Genomic DNA, 18,637 nt, shown 5'->3' with positions numbered 1-18,637 from the left:
CGCTACATGGGGCCTTTGCCTGAAACCTCTTTTTTTTGTTACATAGGAGTGAATGGATGTTATTACATGAAATGTACAGCAGATGGCGGTAGTGATTCACAGTGTGAAATAAATCTGGAGACACAATAGCAGGGCATGTGTAACTAGGAAGTGCTCAGCAGTCTTGTGATCTGTGCTTCTAGTTCCTGCTTCCTGAAACTGTTCAAATTTGTTTGCATCCCTTGGACTTGCAGGAGCAGCAGAGAGCGGTGGGCACAGGTTGGTCTTCATGCTATATACACACAATGCATTAGTCTTTTGCTTTGCATTCTGTGCATTTTTGTCCAGAGCTATCTTCATTTAGAAATGATCAATTTTATGTGTTTACCTCCAAAAAGGTTATGCACAATGAAGCAATTCAATGATACTGTTATGCAAAATAGAAAATAATACACAGTTTATTTAGAACCATTGATATTAGTATATTTATTTTGCTGTAAAGAAGTTCTCTATATATTTATAAACGTGGCTTATATACTATATTTACTTGTACATTGGAGGTCCTATCAGGAGCCTCTAGTGCAGATTCCATCAGAGATCTTGGATGATGAAGTACTGCAAGTTCCATGTTTTCATCCAGGACAATGGCAAACACTAAGGCCCAGTTCACATCTGCGTTCCATATTCCGTTCGGGGAGTCTGCTTAGGGACCCCTGAACGGAAGCCTATACACATTAAAAAGCGGTCAGCTAAGAAACCCCACGGACCTCATAGACTATAATGGGGTCTGTGTGGTTTCTGCTAGTTTTCCGCACAAAACATGCAGAGAAAAAAGTGGTGCTCTGATTTGGTGACTGTGGTTACACTGTGCATATTTTTGGCACAGATAACGATATAAGCTACTTGTGATAATTGACTGATGACAATATTTGTAAAGCACTGTGGGATATGTTGGCGCTATAGGACACTAAGTTCACACATCTGATGACTAGACCAGTGGCGTAACTAGGAATGGCGGGGCCCCGTGGTGAACTTTTGACATCCCCCCCCCCCCCCCCGACTGACACCGACGCGAAAGACCTCGACCGACACCCCCCCCCCCTCCTACGCATTCCTGCGCGTTCTATTATGCCCCATAGTGGCCCCTGCACACAGTATTATCCCCCGTAGTGACCCCTGCACACAGTATTATGTCCCTTAGTGGCCCCTGCACACAGTATTATCCCGAAAAGACCCCCGAGTATAATGATAGCAGCGGTAGCGGCTGTCACCAGGCCCCTAATGTCCCGGGCCCTGTGGCAGCTGCCTCTGCTGCTATAGCGGTAGTTACGCCACTGGACTAGACCATCAGATAGGCGGGCTGCTACAACAGGGGAAACATACAGAGCCCCATGTACCCTATTGGCTACATGGCCGGGGCCCCTTGGACCGGAAATGCCGCGGGAAAAATTGCGGCGTTTTACACTACTTGCAAAGTGGATGGGATTCATGCGGACACGCTGCAACTTCCAAAACCATTGTAGTTTTGAAAATCGCAGCATGCCAATTATATCTACGGAAACGCTGGCGGCTTAGATATAATTATAACAATACGTCCGCCCGCGGAAGAAAACTCTGACCTTTCTGTTCAAAGTTCTGCGGGAAGAACCGCGATGCATTCACGCCGCAGTTGTTTCCACAGCACTTTTAGTGCTGCGTTTCCGGCCCGTGAGGCCTTAGTCTAATGGGCTCTGTCGAGTTTACATTCTTTTAGACTGAAACTGCCAGACAAAAAAGTTAGACTTGCAGTAGTTTTTTATCTGACGATTTTCGACACTGTGACAGAGTCAATGCACAAATCTAGCATATGCATAGACCTAAATGTTCTGAAGGACAAAGATATTGGGCACACCTATTGATCCTATTAATCAAGTCAGTCCTCTTCTTCAGTCTCATTGAAACATTTACATTGTGTGTAAAATCATACACATAGCCCTGCAGTTACCTTTACCAACATTTGTGAAAGAATGGCTAATTCTAAAGAGCTCAGTGAATTTGTGCGGCCACCACTGTTAGGGTATGTTCACATGGAGGAATCTGCCATAGATTTGGGAGCAGATTCCACCCCGAATCTGCGTCCCATTGTTTAGCTTGAAGTTATAGAAATTGAGAGTTAATTAGATTGTCTGGGATAGAGCATTCCAGAGAAGTAGTGCAACTTAGGAGAAGTATTAGATATGGGAGTGGGAGGTTCTGATAATAGAGATGTTAGTCTTAGGTCACTGAGTGAACGGAAAGCCGCAGCTGAATGCCGATACACTGGCATCGGAATACAGTGCTGGAAAATAAAGAGGAAATTCTCCTCAACACATGGTAAGGCATAAAAGCATCTATAGGTGTAATATGTGGCTGTCCCAATACTTTTGTTCATATAGTGTTTGTGTAAAGAGAGACGTTTTAGATCATAACAAGGATTACATGCACAACATTAGCCATACTTACATACATAACTATAGAGATCCACTTAAAACATATGGATGCTCGGAGAGTGGGGTTCTCTCTGTTAACCAAGAACTACTGGAAAGGGCAGCTTCGGACAACAATAGATATAGCAGAATACACACAGACTTCTGCCATTGGTTAAACTGCTGCAGCGTAAATTCTTCTCAAAGAAGACAACAAAAACCAATGGAAAGTTATAGGAAAAAAACATAACTAATTGCAGAAGTTTGGGTTAAGGCTGCTATATCTGTATACTGTATATACATGTGGAAGATTTGCTGCAAAAATTTGAATGGCTAGCAGGAATCGGTGGACTTACTCTTTAGTCACACATATTCAGATATATACCCATGCTTCCCCGAAAATAAAATTTTTTGCTCCTAGGTCTTATTTTCAGGGGATGTCTTATTTTTCTATGAACAAGAATTCACATTCACGTCCCAAAACAAAAGGATCTGGAAACTGTCAGCAAAATCTCTCACAGATTGACGTAGTCAATCACACATAAAGTGTATATCAGCTATTGCTGTTTCCGGTTACCAGGGGGCGCTAACCCCTATACTTGCTGGACAATGGATGTGGCGGCGGTTACCTCGCCCAGCTCACATGCGCATATCACTGCTGGGATGGGATAGAGTCTTCTTGCAGCTCACCCAGGCACAATGCTCCTCGGAGACAGCAGCCAATGGCTCCCACACAAGTTAAGTTCTATCTAAATGATCTGTTATCACTAATGTATGCTGTGGAGGAAGCTGTAGCAATGACTGCCGCTAGGTCTTATTTTCAGGAGATTTGTTATTTTCGTAGAAACAGGGTATCAAATAGATTTTCAATCATAGAAATTTCTTCTTCTTTTTTTTTATTTTTTATTTTTTTTATTTATGTAGATTGTGAGCCCCACATAGAGCTCACAATGCACATTTTTCCCTATCAGTATGTCTTTGGAATATGGGATGGAAATCCACACAAACACGGGGAGAGCATACAAACTCCTTGCAGATGTTTTTTTTTTTTTGCCCTTGGCAGGATTCGAACCAAGGACTCCAGCGCTGCAAGGCTGCAGTGCTAACCACTGAGCCACCGTGTGGCCCCAATCATAGAAATTTCTATAACAGATCTGCATATATGAATATGTCCTTTCAGTTAAATTGCACATTTATTAACTCTGTTGTCATTGTTAATTAAGAGCGAAGCTTTATGTTACTGATCCCAGAATTTCCATGTTCCGCACCTTGTCCACATCCGGACAGAGCTCAGTCAACATCCGACAATGCAGTAACAAGACCAGAACATGTGATTGTTTCCTTGTGACCATTTCTAGCCGCTGTATTAGCAACTGAGTCATCTCCCTGATTCTTGATGACAAACCTGTTGATCAGGTTTTTGTTGAACTGCCAAGTAATGTAAATATATTTTAGTAAGAATCGACAGTCCATGGTATTGTGAGAGGCCAGGTCCTCTAAACCTATAAGTGCTGCTAAGTGCTGTGCAATACTTATATTACTAATGTGGGGCTCAGCTTTTAGCATGGTGGCAGATTCTGTTATATTTAAGGGAGGAGATGGAGCCACAGGCTGCTCTGTCACTTTGATACAAAAAAAAGATGAGTCCAGGTTATCCACAGTGTGAGTACAGATCGACTTGCCGCAGTCCTCTTTAACTTCTTTGGTCAGTACTAAGTGGAGGATTTAAAATAAAGCTTAGACAAAGTGTTTCTGGGGAATATAATTGAGGAAACGTATCTTTTTTGTTTTGTTTCCATTCCAAGAGGAATGGAAGATAGATATAAAATACTGCGTTGGTATTCCGTCCGGGGGAGTCCGCATGGGGCCCCCCCAAATGGAATACCAAACACAATTGCAAGCACTGGTGCAGTAAAAGCAAACGGATCCCCATAGACTATAATGGGTTCCATGTGCTTGCCGTGCACTGCCTGCGCGAATCATGCATACAGGAAAGTAGATTAACTACTTTCCTGTCCGCATGTTCTGTGCGGAGATCTGGCGACAAGCACACTGACCCCATTATAGTCTATGGGGATCCGTGTGCTTTTACTGCACAGCGCTTGCAATTGTGTTTGGTATTCCGTTCGGGGGAGCACCTATGCGGCCTCCCCCGGATGGCATACCAACGCAGATGTGAACAAAGGGTTAGTCTGTTCCCTTTCAGTGTACCTTCAGGCAACATTCGCATCCTGTGACAGCAGTCTATCTAGTGCAGATTCAACAGACATTGCCAGATGAAAAATTGCTGCAAATTTGACTTTTTTTTTTTTTTTTTTTTTTTTTGGTCTGATGATTTTAGAAAAAAAGAAACCTGTCCTTAATATCTTCAGTATATAGCTATGAACCCTAAGATTGTTCTTAATAAAACTACAACTTGTCCCACCAAATACATAGTCTTATACAATGAATTTGGAAACAATACAAATGTTGTGACCCAGGGAAAATAGAAGGAAAAATGTTACTGTCATTACAGGGTTAAACCATACTTAGGCTGAGACCCCACATGGCGGCTGAGACCCCACATGGCAGAAATGCAGCATTTTTGTTGCAGATTTTGCTGGGATTGTTAGAACCAAAGTCAGGAGTGGCTTGAAAAGTTATGGAAAATATAAAGAACTTTTAGAAGTTTCCCTACTGTATAACCCAGTCCTGACTTTGGCTCAAAAAACGCTGCAAAATCTGCAAAACTCTGTGTTTCCAAAAGACATAAGACATCTGAGTTATGCAATATTTGCTCGTGACAGAAATAAAAAATCAGCAATAAAAAAAGTGAGATTATAACATGACTATTAGGGGTTAAAGCACACATGCTAATTTTATAGAACTACATGACAAGATGATATTACGTATAATATGTTTGTTGTTTGTATGTCTTATAAATGATAAGTTTTCCACTTTTAGGGTAGAAGTGGACAAAAATGCACTTCATATCGGTGGGCATCGTCCTTGCCCTGTCGGCGCTCTGCTCATCACTGGACAATGGATTAGTCAGGACCCCACCCATGGGCTGGATGACCTGGGAGCGTTACAGGTGCAACATTAACTGTAAAATTGACCCAGAGAATTGTATAGGGTAAGTGTAACGGTGAACTGTATGGGGTTGTATTGTTTGTATCAGCTATTATCAAAAGGAATCTATCAGAAAGGATATGCCTTACATGCATACATTTTCTTTGCGTTTTTACTGCATTTTTCTCAGTGGTTTTTCTTACCTTATTAAATCTATAGAGAAAATGCTTGCATTTCCACAGGTACAATTGACATGTTGCATTTTTGAAAGCACAGCATTTCTGCCCTTTTTTTTTTTCTCTCTCTGAAATGTGTGGATGGGATTTGTCAGAAACTCATTAATTTTGCTGGTTCTGTAAAACAAGTTTTTTTTTCCTTTTGCGTTTCCGGCATGTGGGGCCTCATGCACATGACCGAGTGTATTTCTGCTGTGGGGCTGAGTTTGCAGTGGAACGCAGTTGGGTGACATCCAGGTATCATCCAAGTGCATTTTATTATGCATTCACCTCTGTGGGGCCTCCGATCCAGATGATTATACAGATGGTCGTATCCTGCTCCATGTCATCAGAATGGGATGGATTTGAAGCCCCCATATAGGTGGATGCAAAATGGAATGCATTTGGGTGTCACTTTTATATCTGCTTCTTTCTTGTATCAAGATGCATAATTGTTCTGGGGAATTCAGAACAAATTGAAGCAGACAGTATCAGTTCTCTAATCAAGTTCCGCCATGTCAACATGTCCTAAGGTTGCCTGCTTTAGGTTTACATTGTCAAAATATTAGGCAGAATTATAAAAAACAAAAACAAAAAAACTTTGCAAGTCTTCAGTAGGTGATACCTTTTTTAATGGCTAACTCATAAATTAGGCAGAATTAGTAAATCTGCCATAGTATCATCACACAATTCACAGCTGAAAGGTTTTTTTGGTTGGTTAAGGACTATAAGGCCGGGTTCACACAGGGTTTTTTGGAAGGCCGCCTCAGGTTCCGGTCCAAAATACGGGTAGCTGCGACTGGATGTTGATGCAGTGCACTGGCATCCAGTTGCGCTCTCCACTCTGGATTAGGCCCAAATGAATGAGCAAAGTCGGGAGGAGGGAGTGTCTTCAGGCGGATTCGCAAGGTGAAGAATGAGCATGTCCGTTCTTTTTTCCTGTAAAAAGAACTGACTGACTCCCATTGATTTCAATGGGAGCTGTCTTTTTGGTCAGGATTTTGAGGTGGATACGGCCTCAAAATCCTAACCAAAATACCCCGTGTGAACTCAGCCTTAGCCTCACCACTGACTCCTTAAGGCTAAGGCCACACCTTGCTATTTTGGCTGTGGCAGGAACACAACAGACTTGTACAGGGGAGCAACAGTGCAAAACACTGGGGAAAAAGCAACCAATAATACAAGTGTTTTCTGCTGCATATTCACTGCATATTTTTTCTATAGCATTTTTAGTTGTGTTTCACTGCCTTTGATCTTAGCCCGGAGGGGTTTTCTGGGAATGAACTATTGATGAACTATCCTTAGGTTATCAACATCTCATCATGAGGGTTCAACGCCCAGGACCCCCAATATCAGTCATTTGAAGTGACTGCAGCGTCCGAGTGATAGTTGTGGCCTCATCACTGAATACTAAGCACAGTGCTGTACATTGTGTAAAGATTGTGCTTGACATTGCAGCTCAGCCCTAGTCACTTGAATGGGACTGAACTGTAGTTGTTGTACTTTATCACTGATGAAAGTGACATCATCAGCACAGAGAAGAGGCCGTGAGTGTCGTGGCCTCTCCAAACAGCTGATCCATTGTTGATAACCTATCCTAACGATCAAAGGGCGTTCTTCTTAATGTTCTTCCTGTATGTGTGGGTTTACTGGGGGCGCTCCAGTTTCCTCCCACACTCCAAAGAAAGGGGCTATATAAATAAGATAAATGATTCCTTAGTCAGCATGAGGATAACTGTTAATAAAGAATATTGTGAAAAGAACAGACTAGTTAATCTCTATAACATATTAACCTTTTTTTCCTGCACAGAGACATACTTTGACCTGGAGTGGAGTTCAATGCTGTTGTAATAGCAAAAATCATTTCCGGCTTTGCTTCTCTGTATGCTGACTTTTTAACCACAGTTTAGAGAAATATTTATATTTTTTTTTAATAAACAGAAGTGGCAAATCAATATTAGGAAATCCCCAGCAATCTGTGCTTGAATTTTGTCTGTTTTTTTTTTTTTCTTTAGGACCTACTTGTTCACGGTGACATGTTGCAACAAAATACTAGAATGTTCTTTACAAAAAGTAAATAGATTTATAAAGTGGGAAATGAAATTATAATGGCGAGGTTGCACATATTGGGCAGAATTTACTAAAATGTGCATGCAGAAATGGTGCATTTTCCACGCTTGCCCATTTGTGGTAAAATGCGCTACCTTCTCTGACTTGCTCATCACCTTGAAGAAAAGTGGGCGAGTAGGGAGAAGATCAAAGTGCGCTGGAACAGAGATGCCACAGCCTGACTGACTCACTATAAAGATCTGGATCTAGAGGGATGCTGCCCTCTAGAGGGCGGCATACAGAGTGCACTGTTCTCCTAATTACATCCTGGAGAATAGATTTGCATGTTTTTCACCCAGAATCCCTAGCGGAGCAGGAATGACTTGTAAGTCTCCGTACTGCCTATGTAGGCACACACTCTCCCTAATGTGTACGATTATCCCTTGACCCGGTCTATAGTCTCTCACTCTGCCAAATCAGTATCCCTGCGCTATGCTGAGGAGGTACAAAAGACCGAAACAGCGCTGTCCATAGCTGGGAATCTGTTCCTTTTGGAATAGAAATACTAATTTGGCAATTAAATCCGCATCATGATAGTAGACTTATTAACTGAGTCATGCATGATGTTAAGGATGCTGCCCTCTAGAGGGCGGCATACAGAGTGCACTGTTCTTCTAATTACATCCTGGAGAATAGATTTGCATATTTTTTACTATAAATATCTGTTTAAGTCTGGAACATCTCTGTACTGGGAAAGCAAAGAATAACCCGTGTAAACCAATACTTTTCTGATATAAATATATACTCTAGGACTCTTTTATTCTTAATCCTCTTTGATACTATTTTTCTAGTGAATATTTGATCAAGAGTATTGCAGACAAGATGGTAGACAGTGGCTGGAGGGATCTTGGTTACATTTACATCAGCATTGATGATTGTTGGACCTTGAAGCAGAGAGATTCTAATGGACGACTCCAGCCTGATCCAGACAGGTTTCCAAATGGCATTAAGTACCTTGCAGATTATGTGAGTAATGTAATATTTACATAGTATCAAAGCATTTTTTTTATACATATAGATAGATAAATTTCTTGGTTTGGTGAAATTTATGTATACCGTATTCCCAGGACTAAGTGATCATCCAATGTAGAATGTTGTATAGTCTAGACATTATGAGGCTATCAGCAATTTTTGTGTTGTCAGCAATAAATTATGTATTGATGGGTTATCTGACACCCAGCATCCTCTCTGCTTGGTATACAGTGAAGAGGCCGCAGTGCTGAAACAATCTGATATTGATGACCTTTTCAAAGGAAAGGCCATCAATATCATAGTTGGGGCAAACACCTTTAGGCTTAGGCCTCATGGTGAGTAGTTACAACTAATCCACTGCAATGTACAGTAAAAAATAAATAAAAATTACACAGCTAAAATACAAAACTGCAGCACAAAGGCATTGTGGGTTTTAATCTCAGTAGGTCCATTTCTTGCAATGCGTTTAGTGAAGTTCATAATCCTTGCTATGTAATGGTTGAAAACCATCCAAGCTGTAGGGTCAAAAACCAGCTATTTTTTCATGGAGGATAATGTAAGTGTAAGGATCTAGCTGAGATGGCTAGATAACTGGGTCAGAGCATCTGCTCACGGCAGGGTTTTATGGGGTGTTCCCAGTATGCAGTGGTGAAAAGTTCCAGGAGGCGAGCCCGTCTGGTCTGACAGATTTATACAGTGTTTTTAAAATCTGGGCCTGTCTAGTGAACATAGAATAGTATGGACACATACTACTAGAGGACACAGGTGCACGTTTTAAAGGGCTTGTACCATAAAGACGATCTCAATCTGTGCGCCTATTAAGTGTATATGGACATCATAGAGGAAAAACCTCTGAGACCTCCTTCATGAGCCATAGATGGGACTGCTAAGGAAGAGCTGAACCCGCTCTGGCAGATTCAATCCACCCACAGATTAATATAATGTCAGCTGATAACCAGGGGTTATGTGAAATCAGAATCTCAATCATTGGCTGATCACAGGGTTGTCTATCTCTGTAGAAGGGATTGTTTTCATGAGACCGTATACATTCTTCTATATTCAAGATGTTTACTTTTAGAATAAAATGAATTAATCTCTTAAATCTTATATCATCTCTTAATCTCATAATATTCTCTTCTGTATTTTTTTAGCTTCATGCCAGAGGTCTGAAGCTGGGTATATATGCTGACATGGGTAACTATACTTGTGGTGGCTATCCTGGGACAACTCTGGACACTATCAAGATTGATGCTGAGACTTTTGCATCATGGGAAGTTGACATGTTAAAATTTGATGGCTGTTACTCAAACTCCACAGAAAAAGCTTTAGGTATACGTCCAACTTGACAGTATTCTTCCTACAGTTATTTTGGGTTGATTAATATTAATGTTTTATAGATAGCACTATTATTCTAATGATGGAATTTGCTAAGCAGTGTGTGTGGGGAAGGTAGCAGCAATGGTGCGGACCCAATCAGTCAGAGACAGGGACACAAAATATGCAGGAAACAGGTTTATTTAGGAAAAAACGAGAAAATAAATAAACTTTGACTGCAAGCCCAAAATGAGGAACTTAAAATACAGCCTTAACTTCAGGCAAAACAATAAGAAACAAAATTCTGCTTGTCTGAGAAAAGTAAAAATAACCTAACTATAATTGTGGCTTACTAACAACCACACGAACAAACCAATAAGTGCGATAAGAGCCTGCACTTCAGGACAGACCTAGACGCCTCCTCTCACTCCATGGATCTGCCCTGAAGTGCAGGCTCTTCAGCCTTTTATGGGCCAGTAATGAGCCTATGACCCACACCTGGGCTGAAGCCTATACCAGACCCTCCCTGGACCACACATAGGGCTGAAATCTAGGACTGATATAGCAACACTGCCTGCAACTCCCCAAGTAGTGACAGCTAATCCTCCCACTGCTATGACATCAACCGTTCTTCTTGAGCAGCAATAGCAGTACTCCTAGGACTGAAAGACCACCCTCAGTGCACCAAATTCCTCAACTGCATAAAACTATCACTGTAATGTTCTCTGTAAATGGTGGTATCAGCTGAATTGTCTTCATTCAGAAATGGTGAAGCTGACTGGGCACATACAGTTGAAACCAGAAGTTTAAATACACTATACATATCTTTGAGAGAGAATTTTTAAGACCTTTTTATTACTTTCTGCAAAGTCAAAATTTCATTAGTATTTGGTACCATTGCCCTTAAATTGTATGACTTGGGTCAAACGTTTTGGATATCCTTCCACAAGCCTCTCACAATCGTTGGTAGGAATTTGGGTTTGTTCTGATTTTATGTCAGATAGTGAGAAAAACATCCATATGTGTCTTCTTATATAGTGTATGGAAACTTCTGGCTTCAACTATAAGTCCCTACTGGGATCAGTGACTCAGAAACTTCTTGTTTATAAGGGTTATCAGAGTTCGAGGCAGAATGCTTTTATACTATAAAGTACAGTTTAGGAATAATTTAGTACATTCTATTAAAATAATAGGCTTCAAAGAAAAGCTAGCCTAAGTGCAATACTAAGTGTAGTCAGTCATATGTTATATGACAAGATGTGTTTTATAGTTAGGGTGAATTCACACTGAGTAAACGCTAGCTTATTCTGAACGTAAAACACGTTCAGAATAAGCGGCGTCTAAAGCAGCTCCATTCATTTCTATGGGAGCGGGGATACGAGCGCTCCCCATAGAAATGAATGGGCTGCTTCTTTCACTCCGTGCAGTCCCATTGAAGTGAATGGGGAGTGCCGGCGTATACGGCAAGCTCTGCTCATGCCGGAGCGTACACGCCGGCACTCCCCATTCACTTCAATGGGACTGCACGGAGTGAAAGAAGCAGCCCATTCATTTCTATGGGGAGCGCTCGTATCCCCGCTCCCATAGAAATGAATGGAGCTGCTTTAGACGCCGCTTATTCTGAACGTGTTTTACGTTCAGAATAAGCTAGCGTTTACTCAGTGTGAATGCACCCTAAACCTTTCTCCCTGATCTCCAATCTCTACCAATTTACATTCAGCCACTTGGCTACATGCATGGACTCTGTAAGTTTATAGTTCTAGGAATTCCCAGTCGTCAGACAATGCATTGTGTTGTGACGGGCCAAGGCTCATCTAAAAAGCTATCACTTTATGATCATTGGACCCCCCCCCCCCCATCAATCCTGAGAATGCTGTGCCCCTTCACTTTCCTTGCATAGTGGTGATCACAGTAACCTAGTTGTGCAGGGAACTGAAGCTGGCTTCATTCATTTGAATGGAGCCATGGGTCCAACCAGTGCTTACCATATATCATCACTTTATGAGGTGCTAAACTTCCTTTAAGGCTGAGGTATTTACATAATACTTTTTTTTTTTTTTTTGTTTTAGATTTTGCTGCGCTTTTTTGAGCCAAAGCCAGGAGGGGATAGAGTAGAAGGAAGAAGTATAAGTAGCTCCTATATATATTTCCCATTCCTTTTGTAGCCATTCTTGGCTTTGGCTCAAGAAGCCACAGCAAAATATGTAACAAAAAAAAGCTGCATTTCCACAACGTGAGGCCTCAGTCTAAAGGTGTTGTCTCATGAGAGCACCCAAGAGATCAGCCGATTGCCCTGAGTCCCACTCCCCTGGGGAGGGCACGGCCAACCAGGAATTTCCTATGCAAGAGTTGCTGTGTGGAAAGGTAGGATTACATTAGATGAATGTCAGCTTTTGTAATACAAGGATGATTTAAGTCTGTCCAAAGAAAAGCTGCCTATATAAAGTCTAGTGTTTTTATTATTTTTTATTATTATTATTTATTAATAATACTTTGGGTTAAAAAAAAAAAAAGCGCCATAATTTTGTGTATTTTCATGCAGGATATCCTAAAATGAGTGCAGCTTTAAATGCAACTGGGAGGCCAATCCTGTATTCCTGCAGCTGGCCTGCATATGAAGGTGGTCTTCCTCCAAAGGTGAGCACCACAGTGACATAGTTGTCTTTTCATGGCCTGGTACCATTCTCCATTATTTTTAGGACTTTAAAAGCCATATGAATACATTCTAACAGGTGAACTACACGCAACTGGGTGAAATCTGTAACATGTGGAGAAACTATGGTGATATCCAGGACTCGTGGGACAGTGTGCTGAACATAATAGAGTGGTATGCTAACAACCAGGATGCACTGCAACCAGCCGCAGGTCCAGGCAGGTGGAATGATCCTGATATGGTGAGCAAAACAGGACATAGCTTCACTTGCAACCTTATTGATAGGAGGCATGTTTTCATTCAGGGTCTCTGAAGTCTGACACCAGAACTTTACTGCTTACAATTTTTGTCCATTTTTCCATTGTAGTTAATCGTTGGGGATTTTGGACTAAGTTATGAAGAATCTAAATCACAGCTAGCCATTTGGACAATTCTGGCGGCTCCACTTATCATGTCTAATGACTTGAGGACCATCTCCCAAGATGCTTTGGATCTCTTGCAAAATCGCCTCATGATATCTATTAACCAGGATCCTCTTGGAAAACAGGGGAAAAGATTTGCAAAGGTGTGTGTGGATTATATAGCAGAATGAGTCTATACATTCCTAATTTCATGAACCATCAAAATTGAGCCTTAGAAATGCATCTGACCTATATCCTGGGTGAAAAATAAAGTTGGCTACGGCGATCTGTTTGGAGAAGGTAGGAGGAGCCAAGTGCAAGGGAACAAACATGATGCCATAGCTATTAGTAATTTTCTATTTCATAGTGTATTTTTCACATCACTACAGTTTAACACTTTTCTTTAAAGATTTAGGATTGGTCATTATTTGAAGATCAGAGGAGGTCTAACACCCTTGAACCCGACAGGTCAGTCATCTGGCCTGTTCACAGCTCAGTCCCATTCAAGAGAGTAGGCTGAGCTGAGATGCCAAGCACAGCTGCTTTGTAAATGTATGGCACTGTGATCGGTAGGCCTTGAAGGGTTTACAGCACGCAACCAAATTCTGTGGGCTTTTGAAACCACTTATCAGAGAGTGGCCCAGGTGTTGGACCCCCACCAATCTTAAATTGACAACCTATCTTAAGACCATCAGTTATCTTGGCTCATCAATTATTAACCCTGGAAAACCTTTTGATGTCCTCCATGATGTTTCTGAGTGAGTGAAAATTAGTTGGGAAGCATAATCTCCTGGTTTCTCCAAATTCTCTTTCCATGTCTGTGAGAGTATTCATAACGCCTGATCTTTACCCTTCAGCTCAGATGTAGTCTTATTCCTCATGGTAGACATGCGGCAAAATATCCTAAAACATCATCTGAACAGTTAACGGGATTCTACCATTAAAGCAACTTTTTTTTTTCTAATTACCACGTCTGAATAGCCTTACGAAAGGCTATTTGTCACCTACCTTTAGATGTGGTCTCTGTCGCGCCATTCCTTAGAAATACCGGTACTTACCTGTATGCTAATGAGGTCTCGGCAGCAATGGGGGCGTCCTTCTTCTTCATCTGCCTCCTCCCCTTGTCTGTTGTCTTCTTTCTTCGTCATGTCTGACGCCTGTGCATTCGGCTCTGACAGCAAGACCTGTTAGAGCCGACTGCGCATGCTGGCCGGCGGCCATATTTCCAAGGCTGCAATTGTGCGCATGCGCAGTACGCTCCTCACATCTTTGCCGAACAGAGTGTATTGCGCATGCTCAGTAAGGTCCGTACAGCCCTCCGACGCCTGGATGAGTTCACTCGTGCGTCAGAGGGCTGTATGGACCTTACTGAGCATGCGCAGTACAGGTGTCAGACATGACGAAGAAAGAAGACGACAGACAAGGGGAGAAGGCAGATGAAGAAGAAGGACGCCCTCATTGCTTCCGAGACCTCATTAGCATACCGATAAGTACCGGTATTTCTAAGGAACGGTGCGACGGAGACCACATCTAAAGGTAGGAGACGAATAGCCTTTCTTAAGGCTATTCCGACGTGGTAATTAGAAAAAAAAAAGTTGCTTTAATGGTAGAATCCCTTTAAGTACCTTTTAACTTTGAAACAAATCCAAATTTGGATTTCCCCCAGTGTTTTCTTCTGTCTATATCAGTGGTCTCCAATTTATAGCTGTCTAGCTATAGGAAACCCACAATTCTCAACGTGCCCTGACATCTTTCTTATTCTGCCACCTGGTCTTCGGGAAAGAGTAGCGTAAAGGTAAGTACGTTCAGAAGGTTTCCTGGCTCTGATTTGCTTGGCTCAAGGTCCGAAGGGGGTGCAGAACACCAAAGAGAGAAGTCATGTACTAACCCTCAGACCCTGTACTGTGTATAACACAACACATCAGCTTTGCCAAAGGAGTTCCTTTAAGTAGTGATCAATTGAAAAAGTCTTTCATTTTCTTTGTGCAGGTTGGCTCTTTGGAGATATGGGTGAGAGAGCTGGTGGAGGAGCAGTATGCCGTGGCTGTGCTGAATAAGGGGACAGATGGCTTGCCGAAACTCTTCACTACAAATCTTGCTCAACTGAATATAACCAAGTCCAGTTTTGGCTATAAACTTTTTGATGTGTTTGAAAAAGAATTTTTGGGTACTGTTAAACCAGAAACAGCATTTCAGATGAGCATCAACCCCTCCGGTGTGGTCATGTTGTTCATTCGCCCAGCTGCTAAACGACATCATTTTTTATAATGCCAACTTTGACTTCAACATTATATTAATGTGTAATAAAAGTGAAGCCAGGGCCACTGCCTCATTTTGTTTTGTACCGGAGCCTTGTGCCTTTTTCTATACTTGAAATTACTGATGGGAAAAGCAATGCAACCTATTCTACTTTGTTAAATATGGCATGAATGCAGTATTTTTTTCTCCTATATTGCAATACAAATGTCAGATTTTCACAATATTGAATTTATCAATTGTCTTGCCACAAAATTCATAAACATGGGCTCCTTTTTTGGTCCATGGAAAAAGAATGGAACATCTGCATGTGTCCATTGCATTGAATGCATGTGGTCCATGATTAACATAGGCATCACATGTCCCCTAAAAGTGGCCGTATGGATAAGACCTTGGACAGATGTCTAGATGTGCTATGATTTAGTGCAGAAGTGTGCCCGTACAATATGTATACTATATAGTCTATGTCTGTTCCATTATGACAAAATCTGCTGGCTTTATACTGCTGTTATGCCTTAGCTTACAGTTTCTATACATTAGTGGCAAAGGGACAATTTTTCTTTTCTGATTAGTTATTTGATGATTTTATTGTGCACTGAACCTGCCATTACTGTATGGTAAAATCAATTTATAGAAAGAATTATAAATCATTATAAGAGGTGTTATCTCTGTGCGAGTCTTATATTTAATGTATGTTCATGAGGTTTCAGAAATTGTGTAGTATTTGGGTTCTCGGGGGGGGTGTCAAAAACATGTGACAATGGTGAAGGTCACGTAGCAAGACAATATGACTTAATCTCCAACCAATGACCAACTGCTCTATGTATGTATGTACAGATTTACCAAAGTTTGATTGTATTCATATGTACATGATAATTGTAATACTCAACTACTGAAATCTGTGATAAGATCTCATTAAAGTCTATGCATTCTGTTTTTACAGTATTGCTTTACACTGCAACTGGAATTTATTGATCAATAGATTCACCTTTATGACACTCATTTGCAATATGCTGGAGGTTAAAGGTTATTGTACGGTTTTTACATTACATAAAGTCTTGATTATAAATATCCTACTGGTTTGTTTGTGTGTTCAGGTAACCCTAAAGATCAGCTGTTATGGGTGAGGGGCATATATATATTTTTATTTATTTTAAAACCCTATTATTCTTAATTTGCGCTTTTGGGATGATCGAGAGGATCAGCATTACATGCCATTTTGGGTGATCTTTTTTTTACCGTGTTGTGCATGCTTGAGTACAGCAATAAACTCTCTCACATGTGGATACTCAGGAGCAGCATGGTGGACATTATTCAACAGTAATGAGCAGAGTTGCTGAAAATCCAGTATGTGGTTGAGACAATGGAAGGTTAAAGCTAAGACTGCCCACTTTTTGTAGTGATATTTTTACAATTTCTTAAACTTTATTTTTTAGAATAAAATTAAAATATTTTGTTATCCTGGCTTCTTTCATTGAGGATACAGCAGAAGCTGTACTGTAATCTACTGGCCATACATAACTAACTGAGCCTGTACAATGACGAGCACAAACTTATACATTTTGACACCTGCCTCCTGGAGCCATGTGAATGCAGAGTCTGGCTAGTGCCCCAGTTCCAGCTAGCTACCAAGCCTGGTGTGTCGATGTGCCTCCTCGCCCCAAGCTGACCAGACCGTATGTGTAGATCTCTGAGCAGTAAGCTTCTCTTCTCCAGGCAGCTGCTAGAACCCTACCTGTCCTCAAAACATAGGAATAGACCATCAAATAACACACTTTTTCCCCAGTACAACTGTGAGGCATGATAGCCGATTTGGCGATTAACCTCCCGAAGCACAACCAACACCAACCAAGGGCAGAATGCCACAAATAAAGTGCCTTTTAGTACCCCTGTGTTGTGTGGTCATATACAGTACAATATTAAAGTCAAATGATATATCCTTGCATAAATATGAAGAATCAGAAAAATCATGAAAGCACAGAACACATGGTGTTTTCTGGTGTTGTATATATGGCTTGAGCATAAGTTGTGTGTGTTTTTTTTTTTTTTTTTTTTTTTTAAATATATATCTATATTCCTCATAGAAGTTGAATTTTTGTCATCATTATAATGTGCAGCGGCTACCTGCAGCGTGATTCCGAGATTGAGCCCTGACAGTAAGCAAAGCTTAGTGGAGTGGAGTGCAAGACCTATAGGAGCTGACCACAAACCCTTGTGAGGACTGAGCAATCACTGCTGTATGTCTCATGACTGCTGCAGTCATGCATTGAAGGGTTACTGAGCTTTCAAAGAATGTATTGTCTAGTTGAACTGCTGTAGTTAAACCTTGTTGCAACTGCTGTTAACAAGTTTGTGGCTGAAAAACTTGAACCTTAGTAAAGCGCTAATGCCAACAAGCATTGAGTGTGTTTATTTGGCCATGTCTTTACAAGCACACAAGTAAACTGGATTCAGTTGCCCTGCCATTGGAAAGGTGACATATACAGAGCAAAGGAGCATACTTGACCTTACACAACTGGTTGGTATATGGGGTTAGTGACTCGGCCCCTTACACTACAGTAAGCTTCTGTCAGGAGCTGGGCCGGAGTCTCCGCTGCGATGCACAGAGGATGCCAGGCCGCTCCAATATCTGTGCCGGGTCTGGCGCTTCAGGGGGAGGACCAGAACCTCCACAATAGTCTGCAGGGGTTGTCAGTCTCCTTCTGGGACTGGAACCCGGACTTCCAGGGTCAGGGAGTCAGGCGGCAAGCCGCAGGCTATTTAAGCCTTACTCGGGCTCCGGCTCCCCGTTAGTAATTCAGATTCCCTGGTATCCGCTCTACTCTGCGTTCCTGTTTGCCCCTGACCTGGTTCTTTGCTCTCCTACTGTGTATCTTCTATTTGCCTTCCAGACCTCCTCTCCTTAACCTGCGACTCTGTACCATGTGACCTCCTGTGTAAGATCCGGCTTGCCTGAAGACCACCTCTCCTTGACCTGCAACTCTGCACCTCGTGATATCCTGTGTATGACCAGTTTGTCTGACTACCCGTTGGCTTCATCCCTCTGTACCACGTGACCTCCAGTGTATGACCCTGGTTTGACTACATCCTGTCTCATCGCTGAAATCTGCGTGACTGCCTGACTACCGACCCAGCTTGTACGACTCCTCTTCTTCCGCCATCTCCTGGTGAACTCCTGCTACTGCAATCAACTCCACTGACTAGCTTCATCTGTTTCTTCACCCATCTAGGGGAGTGGTTTTC

General features: G+C 41.7%; 2 protein-coding genes across 2 annotated transcripts in view; one reads left to right on the top strand and one right to left on the bottom strand.

Annotated features, from left to right (window-relative positions):
* Positions 1–18,637, bottom strand: part of LITAF (lipopolysaccharide induced TNF factor) — a 329,531-nt gene that overhangs the window by 261,850 nt on the left and 49,044 nt on the right. The gene's annotated exons all lie outside the window — the stretch shown is intronic.
* NAGA (alpha-N-acetylgalactosaminidase) lies at positions 166–16,377 on the top strand. Its single transcript, XM_075285693.1, has 8 exons — positions 166–258; positions 5,367–5,538; positions 8,590–8,764; positions 9,922–10,099; positions 12,627–12,721; positions 12,817–12,978; positions 13,105–13,302; positions 15,128–16,377. Exons 2-8 carry the CDS (start codon positions 5,384–5,386, stop codon positions 15,404–15,406), a joined length of 1,242 nt encoding a protein of 413 aa, XP_075141794.1. The 5' UTR covers positions 166–258; positions 5,367–5,383; the 3' UTR covers positions 15,407–16,377.

Source organism: Leptodactylus fuscus, chromosome 8 (assembly GCF_031893055.1).
Source record: "Leptodactylus fuscus isolate aLepFus1 chromosome 8, aLepFus1.hap2, whole genome shotgun sequence".
Classification (NCBI taxonomy): domain Eukaryota; kingdom Metazoa; phylum Chordata; class Amphibia; order Anura; family Leptodactylidae; genus Leptodactylus; species Leptodactylus fuscus.
Note: the sequence above shows the minus strand (reverse complement) of the source record. Positions and strands in the feature narration are given on the sequence as shown.